The 20,053-nt window shown below is 43.1% G+C and overlaps 1 protein-coding gene across 1 annotated transcript in view; it reads left to right on the top strand.

Moving 5' to 3' along the window:
* The window catches only part of RRAS2 (RAS related 2), an 80,106-nt gene extending 60,801 nt beyond the window's left edge, over positions 1-19,305 (top strand). Inside the window, exons 5-6 of the mRNA XM_054026866.1 lie at positions 14,154-14,272; positions 17,844-19,305. Of these exons, the coding sequence (XP_053882841.1) occupies positions 14,154-14,272; positions 17,844-17,931 (207 nt within the window). The 3' untranslated portion in view covers positions 17,932-19,305. The remainder of the gene's footprint in view (positions 1-14,153; positions 14,273-17,843) is intronic.
* The last annotated feature ends 748 nt before the right edge of the window (positions 19,306-20,053 follow it).

A 20,053-nucleotide genomic window follows, 5' to 3' on the forward strand; every position in this document is an offset into this window, starting at 1 on the left:
TGTGGTTCACATAAAATGGTTAACAATGTTGATGTTTAAGAGTAACACGGTTGGTATCTGAGGCAGTATCTATTTAGATGAAAGGGCACTTCACGCACCACAGACCTACTATTTCATGTTCTGTACACTCAGGCAGACATCAGTGCCTCAGCTGTTCTGTTTACATTTCCAAAGTAGTCTTTGCCATCATAAAAACTTTCTAATGGTTCACATAAAATGAACCCTTGTCAGTGGCAAAGGTCCACACTAGTATGGACCTTTGCCACTGACAGCATTATGTATTTGATATCTTTATTCATTTTAGCCTTAGTATCTTTGGCTTTTGGCTTACACAATCAGGCTTTGCTTTGGTACTACCAATATTTCAAGGTCTTAAAATAAGAAGCTCATTAGCTTTGGTTGTGCTTATTTTTCCTGCATCTTCATACAGTGGGTACTATTGAAATGCTATGCAGAGACAGAGTTCTGAGAATCCAATTAATCAATGACAATTCTATAAGAAATAACACAATTCAACTGTTTAGCTGCTGTTCCATAATCCATTGCTGAAATCAAAACCATGGTGTGTTTTTATTTTAATTGATGGAGAGGGTACGAGTTAAGACCAGCCTTGTAACATATTGACCTGTTGCAAAAGACTTTATAGGCAGTGCTAATGCAGTTAAACACCTGTGTGCACTTGCTGCAGGTCCATAGGGTGGTGTGATTCACAAATATAATGTCCACATTGGCTGCATGATGAAGGGAAAAAAAATACTGAGTTACAAAGGGATATACAAACATTAAACCATAAAACGCCCCTGTGAGGTAAGTAATGAGATTTCAGCAGTATTACTGGATCCTTGTATAGTTTTGGGGGTTCCAAGACAGCCTTATATATGCTTAATTACATTCCTCGCCCTCTTGTCATTATTTCTAGGCATTTGGATTTAAGAGGATGGTGTTAGTATTGGCTAAAAAACCAAGTCCTCAGACTGCTACTTCAGCCAGTCACAGCTTGGTAAAAAGGACCTCCAGTTTTTCACAAAAGACTTGGTGAACACTGTATCCTCAAAAAGAACAGGAGTACTTGTGGCACCTTAGAGACTAACAAATTTATTTGAGCATAAACTTTCGTGAGTTACAGCCCACTTCATCAGATGCATGGAATGGAACATATTGTTCACTTGTACATCTACCAATGTGATGTATGCCATCATGTGCCAGCAATGCCCCTCTGCCATGTACGTTGGCCAAACCGGACAGTCTCTACGCAAAAGAATAAATGGACACAAATCTGACATCAGGAATCATAACATTCAAAAACCAGTAGGCGAACACTTCAACCTCTCTGGTCACTCAGTAACAGACTTAAAGGTGGCAATCTTGCACCAGAAAAGCTTCAAAAACAGACTCCAATGAGAAACTGCTGAACTTGAATTAATATGCAAACTAGATACCATCAATTTAGGCTTGAATAGAGACTGGGGAATGGCTGAGCCATTACACACACTGTATCGAATTTCCCCATGTTAAGTATCCTCACATCTTCTTGTTTACTATGTTCCATTCTATGCATCAGCTGAAGTGGGCTGTAGCTCACAAAAGGTTTTGCTCAAATAAATTTGTTAGTCTCTAAGATGCCACAAGTACTCCTGGTCTTTTTGCAGATATAGACTAACATGGCTGCTACTCTGAAAACTGTATCCTCAGCTGCTTGCTTTTTATAAATGCATGCTGTATAGTAGTTTCTCATAAAGCATTGTTTCAGTATAACTTAAATAACATTGATTCCCTTTAAAAAGGAGGAGAGTTGAACAAGGCACTAGATGTTTCAGCAGCTTTTTCCAGTAACATGACAGGGGCAGCTTTATCAGCTAATCCCAAACTAAATGGGGTTAGGTCTTCATCGGCCCCTGGGTGGGAGGCTTTCAAGGAAGATCCAAGGTGCTGCACGGAAGTGGCTTGTGGTTTAGTAGGTGGTAGTTTTCCTCTGAGTCAGTACTTAACTAGTGCCCTAGCACAGCACTGTGTTGCCAGAGGTGTTATCTTTGGAGTGAGATTTAAAACAGAAGTCCTGGTGATTCAGTTTAGGTAACAGAATTCTGCCTGCCTAAATTCCCATTTTCTATTGTAAACTTTTGTGTACCATTCTCATTTGTTAAACTTCTGCCACATTCCACCAAAAGATGGCTGCCCTTTATTAGGGGACAAAGTGATTGCAATTAGGGAAGAACATGCACTTATGTGGGAGTTTTGACTTCTGTGGATTAATTAGCTTGCAATGCAGTCCTTTTAGATTTGTTTTTTAGCTGATTTAGCAAAATAGCAGAACTCCATTCTTTTCATATATATTTCTTTTAAAGCTTATGTAGCATTAGATATATTGGGAATTCTGTTTGAACTTTAGCCCTGATACTGCAGGGGTGGCCAACCTCAGCCTGAGAAGGAGCCAGAATTTACTAATGTGCCTTGCCAAAGAGCCACAGTAATATGTCAGCCGCCCCCCCCCCCCCCTCCTGGTTATCAGCTCCTCCCTCCCCTGCTCCCAGGGCCTCTGGCAGCACCATTGATCAGCGCCTCCCCGCATCTCCTCATAAGCTGTTTCATGGTGTGCAGGAGGCTCTGGGGGGGGATGGGAGAGGGAGGAGCAAGGGCATGGCAGGCTTGGGAAGGGGTGGAGTGGAGGCAGGGCCTGTGGCAGAGCCAGGGGTTGAGCAGTGAGCATCCCTCTGCACGTTGGAAAGTTGGTGCCTATACAAGGAGCCGCATATTAACTTCTGAAGAGCCGCATGTGGCTCCGGAGCCACAGGTTGGCCACCCTGTGATACTGCTTTGTAAGGAAGGGAAGATTATTCCTGTTTTGTTTTGTATTTTTAAGATGAAGAAACTTAAGCAGGTGTTACATGACTTGCCCAAGAGCACACAGAGTCAATGGAGGACTAAAATTTGGGTTGTGTACAAAGCTCAGAAGCAGAAACTCCCATCAGGCCATGCAGTAATGTTTGAATACTATAGGACCAAACGTGGCTTGCATTTGTCATTTTCTGTTTGGATATTGAGCTCTGAAAGAGAACATACGCCAGATACAATTAATTAATAATAAATTATTGTAAAAACAGATTTTTCCTCTAATGGGCTAATCCAGAGCTAATGGTGTACAAACAGTCCCCAGGGATCATGACATTTGAAAGATTGGCTAAAGCTCCAGGACAAGGTCTGCAGATGATGGCTCTGCTCCTCAGGCATGATGGAGCTGGCCACAGCAAGGGTAAAATTCTTTTGCACTGGAGATGGAGCTTTCTTCTTGCTTGTCTAAGACAGTGAATGAATTCCCACAGGAATTCAGTGCCCCAGACCACCTCATCTGCTGCTCCAAATAAAATGAACTACTCTGGCCTTGCTTTTGCTAAAAAATACTTACTACAGTGCATGTAGAACTTACAAAACTATTTGAAAATTTTTAACATTGAAGCAACTTGACAGTGCTCTTTTAAAATTAGTCTAGAAGCAAAGCACTACAAGGATTATTTGGGGATTAAGCAATTACTGTACATTCATCTGTTGTTGCAAAATATATTAAGTACAATAAATACTCTAGTATTGCTTTATCAGACTTAAACATGCAATTTTTTATAGATTTTTAAAGTAAAAGCCGCTTATTGTGGAAGCTTAGATCTATACTTTTGGTGATGCATTCATGCTACTGATTGCATCTCTTATCCTTCTACAGTCTCACTGAAGTAGAAGATGTTCCAGTGTTTTTGTGCAAATTGTAGCCTTTTAATTTAATTTAATTAAATATGCAGGATATTTCTAATAAAATGTCATCTTGTATCCCCTAGGGCAAAATTAGTCACCATCTTCTTGGTGTACTTTTCTTTTTTCCTTAAGACTTTACATTTCTTAATTTTCTACATGCTTTTCTGCCCTGTCTTTCATAATTATTTCAGGTACTTTCACCCCATCAATTCACTCACTAGTTTTATTGCGGATTTAAATTTTAACATCTGAATTCCCAGGATTATTAGCCATTTGAGTTACAATGGAGGAAAATAGAGTATTGTAGGTATATCTGCAAAAGCTCAGGATGAGAGCCTCACCATGTTTCATCCTTTTTATATTCAAGGGGTATAAAGGGCTGAGGAGTGTTATAAAAAGTACTTAATAGCCCAGATTCGAGCCTATGAGAGGATTCCACTGGTACAGGCATTTTAGAAGATTCCATAAGGCTGCCTCCCAAGGATGCCCCTTCGCAAGCCCTAGGATAGGGGGGCATGTTGGCTGGGGCCGCGTGAACGCTGGGTGCAGCAGGCAGCGCTGTGAAGATTTTAGTCAGGGCTGCAGCCCATAGGATAGAACACTGAAACTGCCATAACTTAGGCAGGCCCCTAGGGCTTTTTAAGTTATACTAGGACACAGGAGCAGCCCAGGATCTGTATGGTGCACAGGTGGCTTAGAGCCACCATAGCCCCTTCTTTCTCCTGTGCTGAAAGTTCTGTGCCGTGCCTTTTAGCACCATAGCACAGAATCTCATTTGAAATGTTTGAACAGTTTAGTCCTATTTATTTTTTAAGCACCTTTTGTCTGGTAACTGAAGCATTATCACTTTATTCCTTTTTACCTGTTACTTCTGCCATCCAGGTGCTCAGCAGCAGATATATGTATTGTGTACCCCAATCACAAGGATGCAAATTCCCCAAATCACAACAAACATCTTCATAACATTCCCTTCAGGTAAAAAAACTGAGTAAATAGCTAAACCTTGTAATGTGCTGTGAAGGTTGTTGGTACCTAAGTCTGTCGGAGCTGCAGTGACAGAGAACTGAAAGATTCCCTGTGCAACAGACTGACAATATTCTGTAGTACCCTGAACAAACTTTATGAAATGAAGATAAACTTCATTGAATTAGGGTTAATATCTCTGGGGTACATTACATTAAAAATGCAATTGTGTGTATGTTGTGGCATTGTATGTACCCTTTCTAGTAGGGAGGGGGGTGCTAGTGAGCTTGTTCTATTGTCAGCCTTTGAAGCCACCCTTCTGGGGAGATATGCATATACTAGTTCAGACTGGATTCTCTCGGGACTACTATGATAAAGACTTAAACTTTGTCTATACTGCACTTTTGTCAACACCCCTCCCACACGACAAAAGTTTTAACAACAAAAAGCACCAGTGTGGATAGAGCTTAATTGGCGGGAGCCCCTCTCCTGTTGACTAACTTACTGCTCCTCGTTGGGGGTGGTTTTATTTTAGTCACCGGGAGAGTTCTCTCCCGGCAAGAGAGAGCAGCTACACTGCTTACCTTACAATGGTGCGGTAAGGTGCACAGTGTAGACATAACCTCAGATGAAAGCCTGTGTTTTATACTAAAAACAACAGGCGTACTTGTGGATCTCTTGTGTGGACTGGTCCAGGGTGGGGTGGAAATTGTTGAAATCATGGTGGAATTCCTCAATGGCTTCTTTTCCATAGTCCACACAAGAGATCCACTTCCTGGACACTACACTGCTGATAAGCGATGGTCTCATAAACACCACCCTAAACTGGAAACCTACTGACCGCAATACTTACCTACATGCCTCCAGCTTTCATCCAGACCACACCACACGATCCATTGTCTACAGCCAAGCTCTACAATACAATCGCATTTGTTTCAACCCCTCAGGGACAAACACCTACAAGATCTCTATCAAGCATTCTTACAACTACAATACCCACCTGCTGAAGTGAAGAAACAGTTTGACAGAACCAGAAGAGTACCCAGAAGTCACCTACTACAGGACAGGCCCAACAAAGAAAGTAACAGAACGCCACTAGCCATCACATTCAGCCCCCAACTAAAACCTCTCCAGCGCATCATTAAGGATCTACAACCTATCCTGAAAGACGATCATCACTCTCAGGTCTTGGGAGACAGGCCAATCCTTGCTTACAGGCAGCCCCAACCTCAAACAAATACTCACCAGCAATCACACAACAAAAACACTAACCCAGCAACAAAGCTGTTGCCAACTCTCTGCCCATATATCTATTCAGGGGACACCATCATAGGACCTAATCATATCAGCCACACTATCAGAGGCTTGTTCACCTGCACATCTACCAATGTGATATATGCCATCATGTGCCAGCAATGCCCCTCTGCCATGTACATTGGCCAAACTGGACAGTCTCTATGTAAAAGAATAAATGGACACAAATCAGATGTCAAGAATTATAACATTCAAAAACCAGTTGGCAAACACTTCAATCTCCCTGGTCACTCTATTACAGACCTAAAAGTCGCAATATTACAACAAAAAAACTTCAAAACCAGACTCCAACTAGAGACTGCTGAATTGGAATTAATTTGCAAACTGGACACCATTAAATTAGGCTTGAATAAAGACTGGGAGTGGATGGGTCATTACACAAAGTAAAACTATTTCCCTATGTTTATTTTTTTTCCCCCTACTGCTCCTCACACCTTCTTGTTAACTGCTGGAAATGGGCCATTTTGATTACCACTACAGTTTTTTTCTCTCCTGCTGGTAATAGCTCACCTTAACAGATCACTCGTTGTAGTGTGTATGGTAACACCCATTGTTTCATGGGGGGTGTGTGTGTGTGTGTGTTCGTTCCTACTGTATTTTCCACTGTATGCATCCGATGAAGTGGGTTTTAGCCCACGAAAGCTTATGCTCAAATAAATTTTAGTCTCTAAGGTGCCACAAGTACTCCTGTTCTTTTTGCTGATGCAGAGTAATACGGCTGCTACTCTGAAACCTGTGTTTTATACTGACTCAGGGCCTTCTTCCTGATCCAGCAAATGGCCAGGACCCCGGTATATGGAGGGCCCCAATCCTTATGCAAGGATTGGAAGGACTGGGCCTACTGAAGCCTCATAAGACTGTGAACTTGTTCTGAGTTGAAACCTTGATCTTGTAACCTACTGCCCCCCCCCCCCCCCCCCAAATCCACCTAGGGTGGGGTGATGCATAGTAGCTTAGTGTGCATGTATGTTCTTTTATTGTTTTTAGTATGTCTTCTCTGTTATGCTTTTTACCTTAAGAGTAAAGTAGGTGTGCTTAGAAAGAACTGTGTGGTAACTTGTGTCTACAGCAATCACTCTGTTATCAGTCTCTGAAAAGAAAGCAAGCAGATCGGTTTAGGGCGGCAGAGTCTTTGCTGGGAAATGCACAGTGAAAGCAGGGAACTGTGCAGCCTGGGCATCGCCCTCGTCTGAAGGGAGTGAGATGCAGGTCTCCACCCAAAAGGCAACAGCTGAGGAGCTGGAAGCCTGAGTGTGTGGGGGCCCTTGCTGGACCAAAGGGGGGAAAATACAGAAGTAGTTGCCATGAACTGTGGCACCCTGTCTTTCTAGTTTAGAGTGCCCTACCTTTTAGATGTACAGATCTGGGGATTGCCGACAAAAGCATACCAGCTGATCTCTGTTGTGGAGCTGCTACAGACAGCTTGGACCAATCTTGTAAGGCAGCAGATCAAGGTTAGCACTTTGAGTTACACCAACTAAGCAGGAAACCAGTGAATTCTTCAGAGTCCCCTGAGGCACCCATTGGAAGTGGTTTTTGCTATTAAATATATTTTTATCAATTGTTTGGAAGAAAATATAAAGTCACTGATTTTAAAAAGAAAAAATGTGAGGAGGACCAAAACTGGTAGAGTGGTAAAAAATTTGGTCAATTATACAGAGTGGTCTAGGTTGCTTGGTAAACTGCGCTTATTTGAAACTTTTTTTAAACCATGCATTTGGCTGTATTTATATTTAGTAACAAAGAATGTAGGCCACATTTACAGGATGGGGTGACTCTGGAAAGGACTTGGAGGTCATGGTGAATAACCCACTAAACATGAGCTCCCAATGTGGTGATGTGACAAGGAGTACTGACATGACCATTCGGTGTATAAATGGGCCTATTGAGTAGAAGTAGGGAGGTTGTGCCATATCCAGAGGAAATAGCAAGACTTGCTAAGGTAGTGTTCAGTCCTATTGTCAGTACTTCAAAAAAGGATGTGGAAAAACTGGAAATGAGCTACAGGAATAGTTGATCTAGAAAACTGCCTTGCAGAGAGAGACTTGAGATTTGCAATCTATTTAACGTATCCAAAGGGAGGATAAGGGTTGACTGGATTGTCTATAAATGCCTGCATAGGGAAAAGGGTCTGCTAATAAGGGTCTGTTTACTTTAGCAGACAAAGGCATAACACAACCCAATGCCTGGAATCTGAAGCTAGACATTAGAAATTCACACTAGAAATAAGGTGCACGTTTTTAACACTGATGGTAGTTAACCTGGGGATGTGGTAGATTCTCAATCACTTGAAATCTATAAATCAAGATTAGGTCTTTCTAAAAGATACACTGTAGCTCAGTGTATCTTTTAGAATCTTTTTAGAGCTACAATCAGAAGTATAGGTTCAATGCAGGAATTATTGGTGGAAACTCTGCCTATTATACAGCAGGTCAGAAAGGCTATAAAAAGCATCTCCCTTCTCCTTTTCCAGCCTCTGCACTCCCTGGGTACCTCTCTTCACATTAACTGACCTAATTTATGTAAGAAGCATTTTTATTCTTAATCTGTGTCTCATACTATCTGCTGACCACCCACAAGTCTACCTCTTTATCCCTGCCCTTCCCCTCCTCTGTCCAGTGTCTTATCTCTGTCTGCCTCTGACATCTCTTTGAGATTGCACCTGGACATCCAATTAAATCTCTCCTAAACTACACTTTATCTTTTCTCTCGACCTCTGTCCTCCTGCACCTCTCTTGCCATTGACATCTGTTGTTCTTCCAGTCAGACCAAGGTGTAATCTTTGACTATCTTCCTTTGTAGCCAGTGTTTTACCAAGATCTGTTTCTTCATCTTTACCACTAAAAATCTGCTCTTTCCTCCTTATGTGGCCATCCAACATCTTAACAGATGAAAGGAGATGCAACAAAGTCAGTCCGTCAAGGGTGCTTAGCGGTGGTATGGGAAAAGAGCCTGATGCGAGCGGCGAACCTTCCCACAGTGGCTACAGGTCCCCTCACCAGATAGAATTTGAAGCATGCTCTGCTTCCTGCCTTGCCTGCTGAGCTCTCTGATGGCTCTTTTTAACCCATCTTCTCCAAACTGAATGATTTTGGGCTGGATTTTTACAGTTGTCAGTGGAAATGCTGGATATCTTGAGACCTTGCTTCATTCACCTTGTTGCTGTATTAGACCTTTGGCCTTCCTTTGTGTCGTGGGCAGTTCTTAAGTTGGCCATAGAGCACAGCCTTCAGCAGATTATCTTGGGGCATGTGTTCCTCGTGTCCCAAGCAGTGAACCCTGCAAATGTCCAGTGTAGTCTGCAGGGACTATAGGCTGGTTCTCTCAAGGATCTCATTATTGTGAGCTGTTAGTCCCAAGTAACTCTGAGGATTTTTCTAAAACAGCAGAGGTGGAAACTGTTCAATCTCCACTCCTGCTTGGAGTATGTAACCCAGCTTTCACAACTGTAAAGGAGGGTACTAAAGACACAAGCCTGATTAAAGAGACACCTTTCGCAAACTTACCTCATATATTTGCTAACCCTGAACACGAAAGTAACAGAAGTTTTGCTGATTTTAGCATCAAGTTCCTTATCCAAGATTAAATGAGCTAGTAAGAATTGAGCTGAGATAGCAGAAGTAATCCATGTTATCCAGAGCCTTTGACATGGTTAGTAGGAATGGTATCTGTAAGATCCTGTTGAAAATTGACTGTCCACAAAAGGTGCTCCTTCTATTCAAGGAGTTCCATGAGGGAATGAAGGCAGCCATCCAGTATTGAAATGAAAGGTCATCTGAGTTTAATATTGATACTGGTATGAAGCAAGGCTGCATCTTAGCACCCACTGGCTTTGTCATCTTCTTCTCTAGTCTTAAGTATTCCTTTGGAAATTATCAATATGGTGTATTAATTGAATCGATGATGGGTGGGTGGCAGCTTGTTTAGCATCAAACTATTCCGGCTCAGAAGGCATGTCACCCAGCTTACTATTGGGGATCTGCTTGTCACAGATCAGCACTTTGGGCTGCATTGTGTATTGCTGTTAGAGTATTTTTTCACTGAAACTTGTACCATCGTATCAGGGCAAAGCTACTCAATTTTCTTATAGATATTTCTGTAGCACTGTGTAACCACCTCTCGTCTTCTGGAGTTCAAACTATATTTCTAAACAGCTGTGCTTTATATCTTGCACACTTGGTTCTTATCTAGCAGCAGCTATTTGACTTTTGAGTCTTTTGTAGTTTTGGTTCGTAGCAAACTTCATTATTTATTTTGCTTTACTACTGCAAAACCAGGGGCGGCAGGTTTGTATAATTTTTGGTGGTGTCCAGAACATGTCCAAGTCCTGCCTCCCCCACACCTGCCTTGTAAGCCAATATACAATAACTCCTCACTTAAAGTCGTCCCGGTTAACTTTGTTTTGTTGTTACATTGCTGATCAATTACAGCAGTGGCTCTCAAACTTTTTTTTCCGCGGACCACTTGAAAATTGCTGAGGGTCTTGCTAATGATCTCTCCAAATGTTGTATGTACCGTTGGCTAACTATTGTAAAGCGCTTTGGATAAAAGTGGTACACCTCTACCCCCATATAACGCAACCCGATATAACACAGGTTTGCATACAGCGTGGTAAAGCTCTGACACGCCACTCTGAGCAGCGTGTTAAGGGTGCCGGGCCGGGGCAGAGGGGTTGGATAAGGGGCAGATGGTCTTGGGGGTGGTTAGGGGCTCCCCCCTCAGGGTCTCGGAGGCAGGAGTTGTGGGGGGCGATTTTGGGGTCCCCGCAGTCCCAGAGTGGCCCAGGGGATTAAGCTGGGGGCCAGGAGCAGCCCGCTCCGCTTCCCTCGTCCTAGCCCCAGCCATGTCACTCGGGGGAGGGGGCTTGGGGGAAGGGATCCCCCCTGCACTTACCGGCGGAAGCGGAGCAACCTGGCTCCAGCCTGCTCCACTCCGCCAGCTCCGAGCTGCGGTGCTCCGCTTCCCACCACAGGTGAGTGCGGAGGGCGTCCTTTCCCCATCCTCTCCGCACTCATCCGCAGTGGGAAGCGGAACAGCCCAGTCCCAGCCCACTCCAGTCTGCCAGCTCTTAGCCGCGGCGCTCCGCTTCCCGTCGCCGGTGAGTGCGGGACCTTTCTCCAACACTCTCCCTCCCCCTCCCCCGCCTACCCCCAGTGACACAGCTGGGGCCAGGGCAAGGAAAGCGGAGCGGGCTCGGGCCGCATTGCTCCACTTCCTGCCGCTGAGTGCCTGTCAGGAGTGTGAGGTGTGGATAGGGGTCGGAGCATTCGGGGGACAAGGAACAGGGGGGTTGGGTAGTGTGTGGGATCCTGGGGGCGCAATTAGGGACAGGGGTCTCTGGAGGGGGCAGTCAGGGAACAAGGAACAGGGGGGCCAAAGCAAGTTCGATATAACGCGGTTTCACCTATAACGTGGTGAGATTTTTTTGTCTCCGGAGGACCGCGTTATATCAGGGTAGAGGCATATATTAAAAAAAACCCTAAATTAACTTTTTTTGTTCTACACGTAAGCACACAACTCATATTTTAATATCAGTAGTCTTAACCTTTCTAATGCGATGGACATGTCCTCTCTCCCCTGCCACAGGAAGAAGGGGGGTTCTCTTCCTCTCTCCCCCACTGCAGCAGCCCCTGAGCTCTGGCTGGAAAGGGGGTGGGCGGGGCTCTCCCCTGCCACAGCAGCCACAAAGCTGAAGCTGGGAAGGAAGGGGGTCTCTCCCCAGCAGCTGCAGCCCTGAGCCTCTTTCTCTGGCCGCTGTAGCCCTACACGTCCCAAATACCCCCCCACCCCCTCTTCTCACACCACTGCCCCTCTTACCTACTCCCTATTCCCCCCAAGGCCACCCCCTCACCTTACATGTGCAACTTCTCCAGGGTCCAGGCACCTAATTAGAGGTGCGTGGCTCCACTAATTAGGTAGGTGGCCCTTCATTCTCTCATGTGCAGCCGCCCAGGAGTGCACCTTAGTGGGAACTATCCGCCGACCACTTGTGGTCCATGGACCACAGTTTGAGAACCTCTGAATTGGAGAACATGTTCTTTTAAAGTTGCCCAATTCTCCCTTATAACATTGTTTGGCAGCTGCCTGCTTTGTCCATTGCTGGCAGAAAGAGCAGCTCATTGGAGCTAGCTGGAGGGGGCTTGGAATCAGAGTGGGCTGTCAGCTCCCCTAAGTTCCCTGTGCGGCTGCTGCCCAGCAGGCTATCAATTGCTGGGCAGTTCAGGTGTCCCTCCTACCACTGCTTTGTGCTGTTCTGCCCTCTGCCTTGGAGCTGCTCCGGGAGCCTCCAGCTTGCTGTGCAGCCAGGAGGGGATGGGGAAGAGGGGTGATGTTGTCAGGGTGTCCCCCTCCCCCATTCCTGCCCCCCATCTCCACAGAGCAGGGGGGACATGAAAGGGCTCAGAATGGAGGGAGCTTGCTGGCAGCAGCTGCTGTCTCTGTCTGTGTCTCTCTCTCTCTCACACACACACAGGGTGTGTCTCTGTCGCGCTCTGCCATGCTGTCTTCCTTCCTGCCCCCCTCCATTCCTGCTGCCTTAGAGTCTGAGGCTGTATTAACATCACTGTGTTAACCCTTGAGGGCTCAGCTGAGTGCTAGTTCATCATTTAGCAGTAAGGCATTCCCTGGGAAATATCCCACCCTCTGACTTCACCACCTCAGCCAAGTTTCACAATCATCATTGCTGTGTACAGTATTAAATTTTGTTTAAAATGTTGGGGGTGCGTGTGTGCGTGTGGTGTTTATATAGTCTTTTGTCTGGCAAAAAAAATTCTCTGGAACCTAACCCCCCAATTACATTAATTCTTATGAGGAAATTGGATTCGCTTAACATCATTTCACTTAAAGTAGCATTTTTCAGGAACATAACTACAGGGCTCGGGATGAGGAGTTTGGGGTGCAGACAGGCTGCCCCGGGAAAGGGCCAGAGAGAAGGATTCCCCACAGGCAGCAGTGAGCTTCGGGGGAGGGGCCCCCCACTTGCCCCCCTGCACCACACTCACCTCGCACCACTGTCACTGCATGTGCTCCTAGGGCCCCTCTCAGGTACAGGAAGCCCCCTTGTCTCCCCGGGGGATGGGCAGGGGTGGGGCTGCCATCACATGTGCCTCCTCTCCTGCTGCTGCCCCTCACTGAAGCCTCACTGGGGGTGGGGCTGCCCCTTGTCCAGCAGTGACTGCAGGTGGGGGGGCCCTGTGCTGGTGGAGGGTCCCATTGGAAAATGAAAGGGTCTGAGGGGAAAGGGCAGGCTCAGGGTCAGCCTGCCCTGGCAGTAGTGGCTGGGAGGCACTAGGATCCTGCAGCGGCAGTTGATGCAGGAGGCAACATGGAGCTGCCTGGGAGGCTCTGCTCCGGGACTGGGAAGGCAAGCGGGGGTAGCAAGTGCAGGCCAGGGAACACTTGGGGGAGGCGCATGGGGGCAGCAGGTGGGGCTGGGGGAGAGACCTGGGCCCAAACATTGGTGGGGCTGGATTCCTGGGCCCTTAATATTGCTGAAGCCCAGGCACCACCAGCACATACAACTCGCCACCAATGTGCAAAACCTAAGTGATGTATGTACTATTCAGGTTTGGCTGGGCTGAGGAAAAGAATAGATTTTACCAGAATTGATAGACTAGTGTATACTACTGGGTTATCCAGAAAATTGTAATTGTTCATCTGTTTGAGCAGGGATTGTTATACTCAAGCTTTCCTATTTAAGGAGTAAAACCTGGTCATATGAGCTGTTACACAGAATTTGAAAAGTATTTAATAAAATGGAAAATGGTTTAAAGATGGTATATGGACAGAGCTTTCTGACTCTTGTGAATGTTCTCTACACTAAAAAAATGTTAACTTGCATTTTAAATTCTTAGTTTTTTGTATTTTTGGTGGGTAGCTTTATTTTTTTTAAATACCATGCTTGAGAAGTTATACTCAACACCGGTTGATAATTTAATTTTATCCCTGAGGGATTCAGTAGTTGAATATTATCTAGCCGTTAAGGTGATTCATACGCAATATTTAGGGAAACAGCTACTTATTTTTTCATAGACACCATGCTCACAGTGTAGTGTGTGTGTGTGTGTGTGTGTACAAATCAGGATATGTCAGTGGAATGCTTGGAGCTTACTCTTAATGATTGCTTTTGTTTTCAGGTAACACAAGAGGAAGGCCAGCAACTAGCACGACAGCTTAAAGTAACTTATATGGAAGCCTCAGCAAAAATACGATTGAATGTAGACCAAGCCTTTCATGAACTTGTCAGAGTTATAAGGTAGGTCAACGGTGTTCTGAGGAAACTTAAACAACTCGTGAGCTTTAACAGATAACAAACTGCTGTCTTGGAAAGAAAATACAACTAGGGATAATCAGGGCAAATTCTGCTATCCGTTAACACTGCAAATGTTAACTGATCCTCTGCTGACCATATGGGTTTGAGAGGAGAACTTTTTCCTTTAATCCTTCAAGATTTCTGGTGCTAGGTATTGAACGTACAGTCAATGAAATCTGTGATGCTTAAATAGTGTAGCTGGTATTCAGCAACTGAATATTGGCTTTGTGTAAAAAGCCAGATACCCTTTTATTAATCATCCCTTTGTCAAGGGAACCAAAAGGGGTTAGGGATCGAAAGATAGCAGATTAGAGCAGGGGTAGGCAACCTATGGCACACGTGCCGCCTGATTTTCAGTGGCACTCACGCTGCCCGGGTCCTGGCCACCGGTCCAGGGGGCTCTGCATTTTAACTTAATTTTAAATGATGCTTCTTAAACATTTTAAAAAAAAAACTTATTTACTTTACATACAACAATAGTTTAGTTATATATTATAGACTTAGAGAAAGAGACCTTCTAAAAACATGAAAATGTATTACTGGCACGCAAAACCTTAAATTAAAGTGAATAAATGAAGAGTCGGCACAACACTTCTGAAAGGCTGCTGACCCCTGGGCTAGAGCCTTGTTACTAAGCGCTTAGCCTAGCAGTCTGCTTGATTCAGTGCACAGCCCCCAAAACAGACCACGGTATAGTCTTCCAAGTAAGCAAGCATACAATAAACCAAACCAACAGATCAAGGATTATGTAGTTATTCCTCCTTCACCTAGAGAACTGCCTTGTAAAACCCTTGTTTACTGCTCCTGTCTTGCAGGTGAATCCCATAGTGCTAGCACCTCTTTAACACAGCAAGAAGTTCAAAAAGACACTCCCTAGAAACTTGATATGCACTTATCCAACAAGCTCTAATCTCATGTACAAAATATAAATAGCTTAATCAATGGTAAAACTAAATGCCTCCTGGAAGTGGTTGCACTTCCTTGGTAAAATATCTCCCTTTTTCTCACAGTCAGAAGGCTGAGTGGATAGTCAAATTACATGTGGCTGTTAGACAAATATGAGGTTCTTTATTAAGAATGCTTTTGCTTCCACTTTGTAAAAATTTTTTTAAATATAGAAACTGTTGGCAAAAATGCCCTTGCTAACTTCGGTTAGTGCCACCACAGGAAGGGGGGGGGGGGGGGGGGGAGTTGGATGTACTAGGAGGGAGAATTTTCTATCAATGGAGAAAAAAGGCAAATTGGGAAGAGGCAGGCTAGTTAGAAAAAGCTGGCCCTAAGCAAACTTCAGAGCATGTATGCACATGCTCTTCATAAATGTTTCTTCATTACCACACACATGCAGCCTCCTTTCCTTCCCCTGTTGTTGATCACATGAGAGCTTGTGTTTTGTGTCAGATATTCACTTTCTACCTTTCCTCCATGTCTCATCAGGCTTTCTTGCTCTCCTGTCATCCCCTTTCACTCTCTCTCCTCTAGCCTCCAGCCTTTAACTCCTGGTGATTCCTGGTGCTCTTCAGCATAGCAGCAAGGAATATGTTACTGGGCAGGAGGAGGAAGCACTGCTGACACCAGTAACCTAGGAGATGGCTAACACTAATAGGACTTCGGAAGAGGAGACTGAGAAACATTTGGTTTAAAGAGAGAATTGAGGAAGGAGCAGCTGCAGGGTGTCATTATTTTAGGGAGAGGAAGGGAACCCTGTGCATTTTAAATTCGATTAGGGCAGGCAAAGTTGTGTGTGTAGTGGGGGAGCATTCTTTTTTCCTTCCCTGTGGTTGTGCCTATGGACCTAAATAAAACACAGTACTTTGAATAACAACCAGAAGTGACTAGGAAGGGAGTGAAACCCTGGAGCACTGGCCATAGGAAACATAGGCATAAGCTGCTAAGCAAGCAAAAAGTCACCACCTGAGCTTTCTGAAGCTTTGGAGCATCAAAGAAAGCTCCATGTAGAGTGTAATGCAGTGATTCCAATAGGACGTCACAAAAGCATGGATAATTGTGATGAGAATATTATGTAATGTTCTCCTATAAGTGCATGGAAAAAGATGGCTCAGGTTCCTAGTGTCTTCTGTCAGCATAGAGAGGAGTTCTGGAAAAGGGTTTAAAATCTCAATTGAAGGAAATTGCTTCCTTTGATGGCATCCTGCCCTCCAGAATCTGTCAATAACTGACCCAGTTCCTCCCTAGTAGACTTTTTTAGTAGCCATCAGGGACATGGGAGCTTCAATTTGCAATCGAGACCCATCACACTTACACACCCTCTGGGTGAAACTGGAAAAATGTTATATTCATCATAGAAATACTGCTTTGGCACTTCAGGAAGGGAATTCTACCTAAAATCCCTTAGCCTAGCCAAAGGATGCTAACTTCTTTCCCTGTGGACAAACTCTTCTTGGCTTATTGGTCATAAGGGTGGTACAGTTTTGGTTTTGAGGCAAAACCCCATCAGAGTAGTATCTTGCTGTAGTTATCCAGGTAGCATAAACACCATTTTAAAAATCTGGTTTATAGTGTGGTCATAGGCCAGAGACAGGTAATATATTTTCAAGAGCTATCACAGATTATCCTGTCCTTTTTTGGCTAGAGGCAGAGAAAAGATAGAGCATTCATCCTCTACCATCAGGATTTGCCTCTTTTTATTCCTAAAATTATATTTCAAATTTGATTTCAATTTAAATGGTACTCGAAAACAAACATGTCTATTCCACTTCTCCAAAGAGGATGTTATGTCATCATTTGGATGCTGAATAACTTCAGAACTAAACTTGTTGGCTAAATCAGTGAAGCTGGCTGTAAGTAACCCATTTTGAACCATTTAAATTGCATCAGAGCAACTTACTCTGTTTCATGGAATTTCCATTTGGGTTAAAGGAAAGCCCAGGTTATCAGAAGTATTGTAAGAAGAGCTAACTAAAATGTTTGATTCTAATACTTGTTGATGTAGCTTCTAGAACCAGGCATGAATTATGATTGTTGATCAGCCATTATTAATCATAATATTATTGCTTATACCCCCAGAAAGAACAGGATTTGGGGGAATCTCTGTAAGATATGGTTTGCAGAGAGACAACATTTTAGAGATTTATCCATGAGAATTGGTTATTCAAGCTGTTAACATTGAGGTACAAATTTAGGCCCATTGTCCAGTATTTGGTTACAGGCACAACACCCTTTTTTACCTTTGAGCATGCCCAGAAGGGTAGCAGTCTAACCTTACCTGAAAACCTTGCTGGGTCTGACATGAACTGATAGAAGTATGCCTAATAGTATTCACGAGCAGTAATATCTCTAAACAGGGACTCTTACTTTGTACGGTACCTAGCACACAGTCTCTAGGTTCTGCGACAATACAAATGATAACTTGAAAGTCCTGGAACTTGTCAAGTCAACATAGGTAATGGTGGTTAAGACTAATTTTGCTAGAGCAAGAGTATCATAAATAAACTTACTTAAATATATAGTGGATTTGAGTTAGAAATATATATGAACTGAACTTTCATTTTTGTAGAAAATTTCAAGAACAAGAGTGCCCTCCTTCACCAGAACCAACACGGAAAGAAAAAGACAAGAAAGGCTGTCACTGTGTCATTTTCTAAGAATCTCATGAATCAAGCTATCAACTGCCAGATTAATTTTTCTTTCCACCATTTTGCATCACTTTGGGTATGTCTAGCCTTTTGTGCCATGTCCTATAAATGGCCACCAAAATAGCCTTAGTCCAAGAAGCTGGCTGAATACAGTCCTAGAAGACAACTAGTCATCTTAGGGCAGACTTCAAAGCAAAACACTAAGGCTGCTTCTTTAAAATCACAGTTCCTATTTTTGCTCCCTTTAAGAGCTTGCACCTTGTGGAATTTTATTCATAAAGGAGATGAAACAAAACCTAAGAGGACAAGGTGTTCAAGTAAAGCATAAAAGTTGTCTTATGTTAATTAATTTATTTTTCACTTCTGACATTTCATTAGCTACTATCAAGGAGACCTCTAATCAAAGTGTAAAGTGTATTTAATAAAAGTGTATTGGCTTTTTGCCCTTCAGTTAAATTAGAGTTCAGCTAGCCTTAAGAAACCAACACTGAATTTCTTTGTCAGCAAAAATGTTTCAGCTCTTGTTTATGCTTCAGCTTTTTTTCCAGTGGCCAAAAGTCTACTTACTGTATTTATTTTATGGATCCAGAATAGCTACAGGATTATTACTACTATTATTATAATGTGGCCAAATACCTGGGCTCATTCTGGTCTAGCCATTTCAGTTTATTAGAAAAATTTCACATTATTGTTGGGGGGGAAAATTCATGTGTCTTCCTTTGATGTATTTCTGGGTAAGGGATTAAAGAAAACTAAAATTGTAGCTGTTTTTATTTCATGTAATATAAAAAGATGGATTTGATCTTTCCAATGTCAGAGATGATTAAATGTTTTTGCTATATACTTTTATACATTATTTTCTTATCAAACTAGTTAACAAGTATTTTTATATGTTTGTAAGCAAATATGCTTTCACAGCATAACTTGTGTATATGTAAAGATGAATATTTAATTCATGGTTCACGTTTAACTGACAAAATAATGCAGGATAGGCTGAACTGTGGTAGAACTTCTCCTTGCTGGGTACAACCAGAACAGTAATGGCCAATCATGTGCCGGCCCAACTTACCTATAAAAAGTAAAGTTTGGCATGCTTTCAAGTAAAGTTTAGTATCCCTTATGAAAGACTGACCATTATGTGAACTATATTAAACTGTAAGACTTTTAAATGACTGTTTAGTTTAACTGTGGATGGTTTATGAATTTTGAGTTCTGTGGATTGTGTTTAAACAATTCAAGAGTATGTTCCCTGACTCTGAAATACTAAGTGGTATTGCACAGTTGTCACCTTATTGAATGTGTCCAACAGTTCTATGGAGTTTGGTTATTAAGCATACCTTTGTATAACTTGAGGTGCTAGAATTAAAGATGATCTAACCATTATCAAGAGGTAAGCACATTGCACCTTTGTTTGTCTTTTAAAAAACTGAATCTCTCCTTGGGAGAAAGGGTTAACAATAGCTGGAAGGGGGATAGGACAATACAGGCAAACTTTTACATACTTTCAGCCTGACAAGAGCTTGAAATTTGGCCTACAGTGATATAACCTGAATGGACTTAAAAGCATCTAAGTAGAAATGGCTTCCTGATTCAACCGATGCTGTGACCAGCGGCTGACACCCGAGGACTACAGAATGATAGTTCACAAAATAGACCATTCAAAATAAACTTCTTGTACTTGGCTATGTTTTGGCATATGCTAATTGTTGATTGCTCTGCCAATAAAAAAAATTCTATAACTCTGCTCTGGTAATAAAATCTTGAAGACCACTAGATTGTGTAACAAGCCAGGCTAATACTAGGAGTGATGCTAGGAGACTTTTATAGTAGAGGAAATTAAGTTGCAGTAGGAAGCTTAAGTTGGCTCATTGACTCTGCATACACACCATGGTTATTTTTCTGAGAAATGACTTAATGTTTTACAGACATCATGCAAAATATGTTATGAGTGGGCGCTGGGTCGTTATTTGAGTAACATTTAGAAAACTTGAAATAAAGACCCTGTGGAATGTTTTGGAGAATGTAATACATCTGCCAGTCTAAGAAATGATGGCCTTTAGCAAAGATGGTGGGTTTTTGTTTTTCGAATGTGTAAAGCACTTGGGATTATGGGAAGGCCTTAAATGTAAGG

Source organism: Malaclemys terrapin, chromosome 4 (genome assembly GCF_027887155.1).
Source record: "Malaclemys terrapin pileata isolate rMalTer1 chromosome 4, rMalTer1.hap1, whole genome shotgun sequence".
In the NCBI taxonomy this organism is placed as follows: domain Eukaryota; kingdom Metazoa; phylum Chordata; order Testudines; family Emydidae; genus Malaclemys; species Malaclemys terrapin.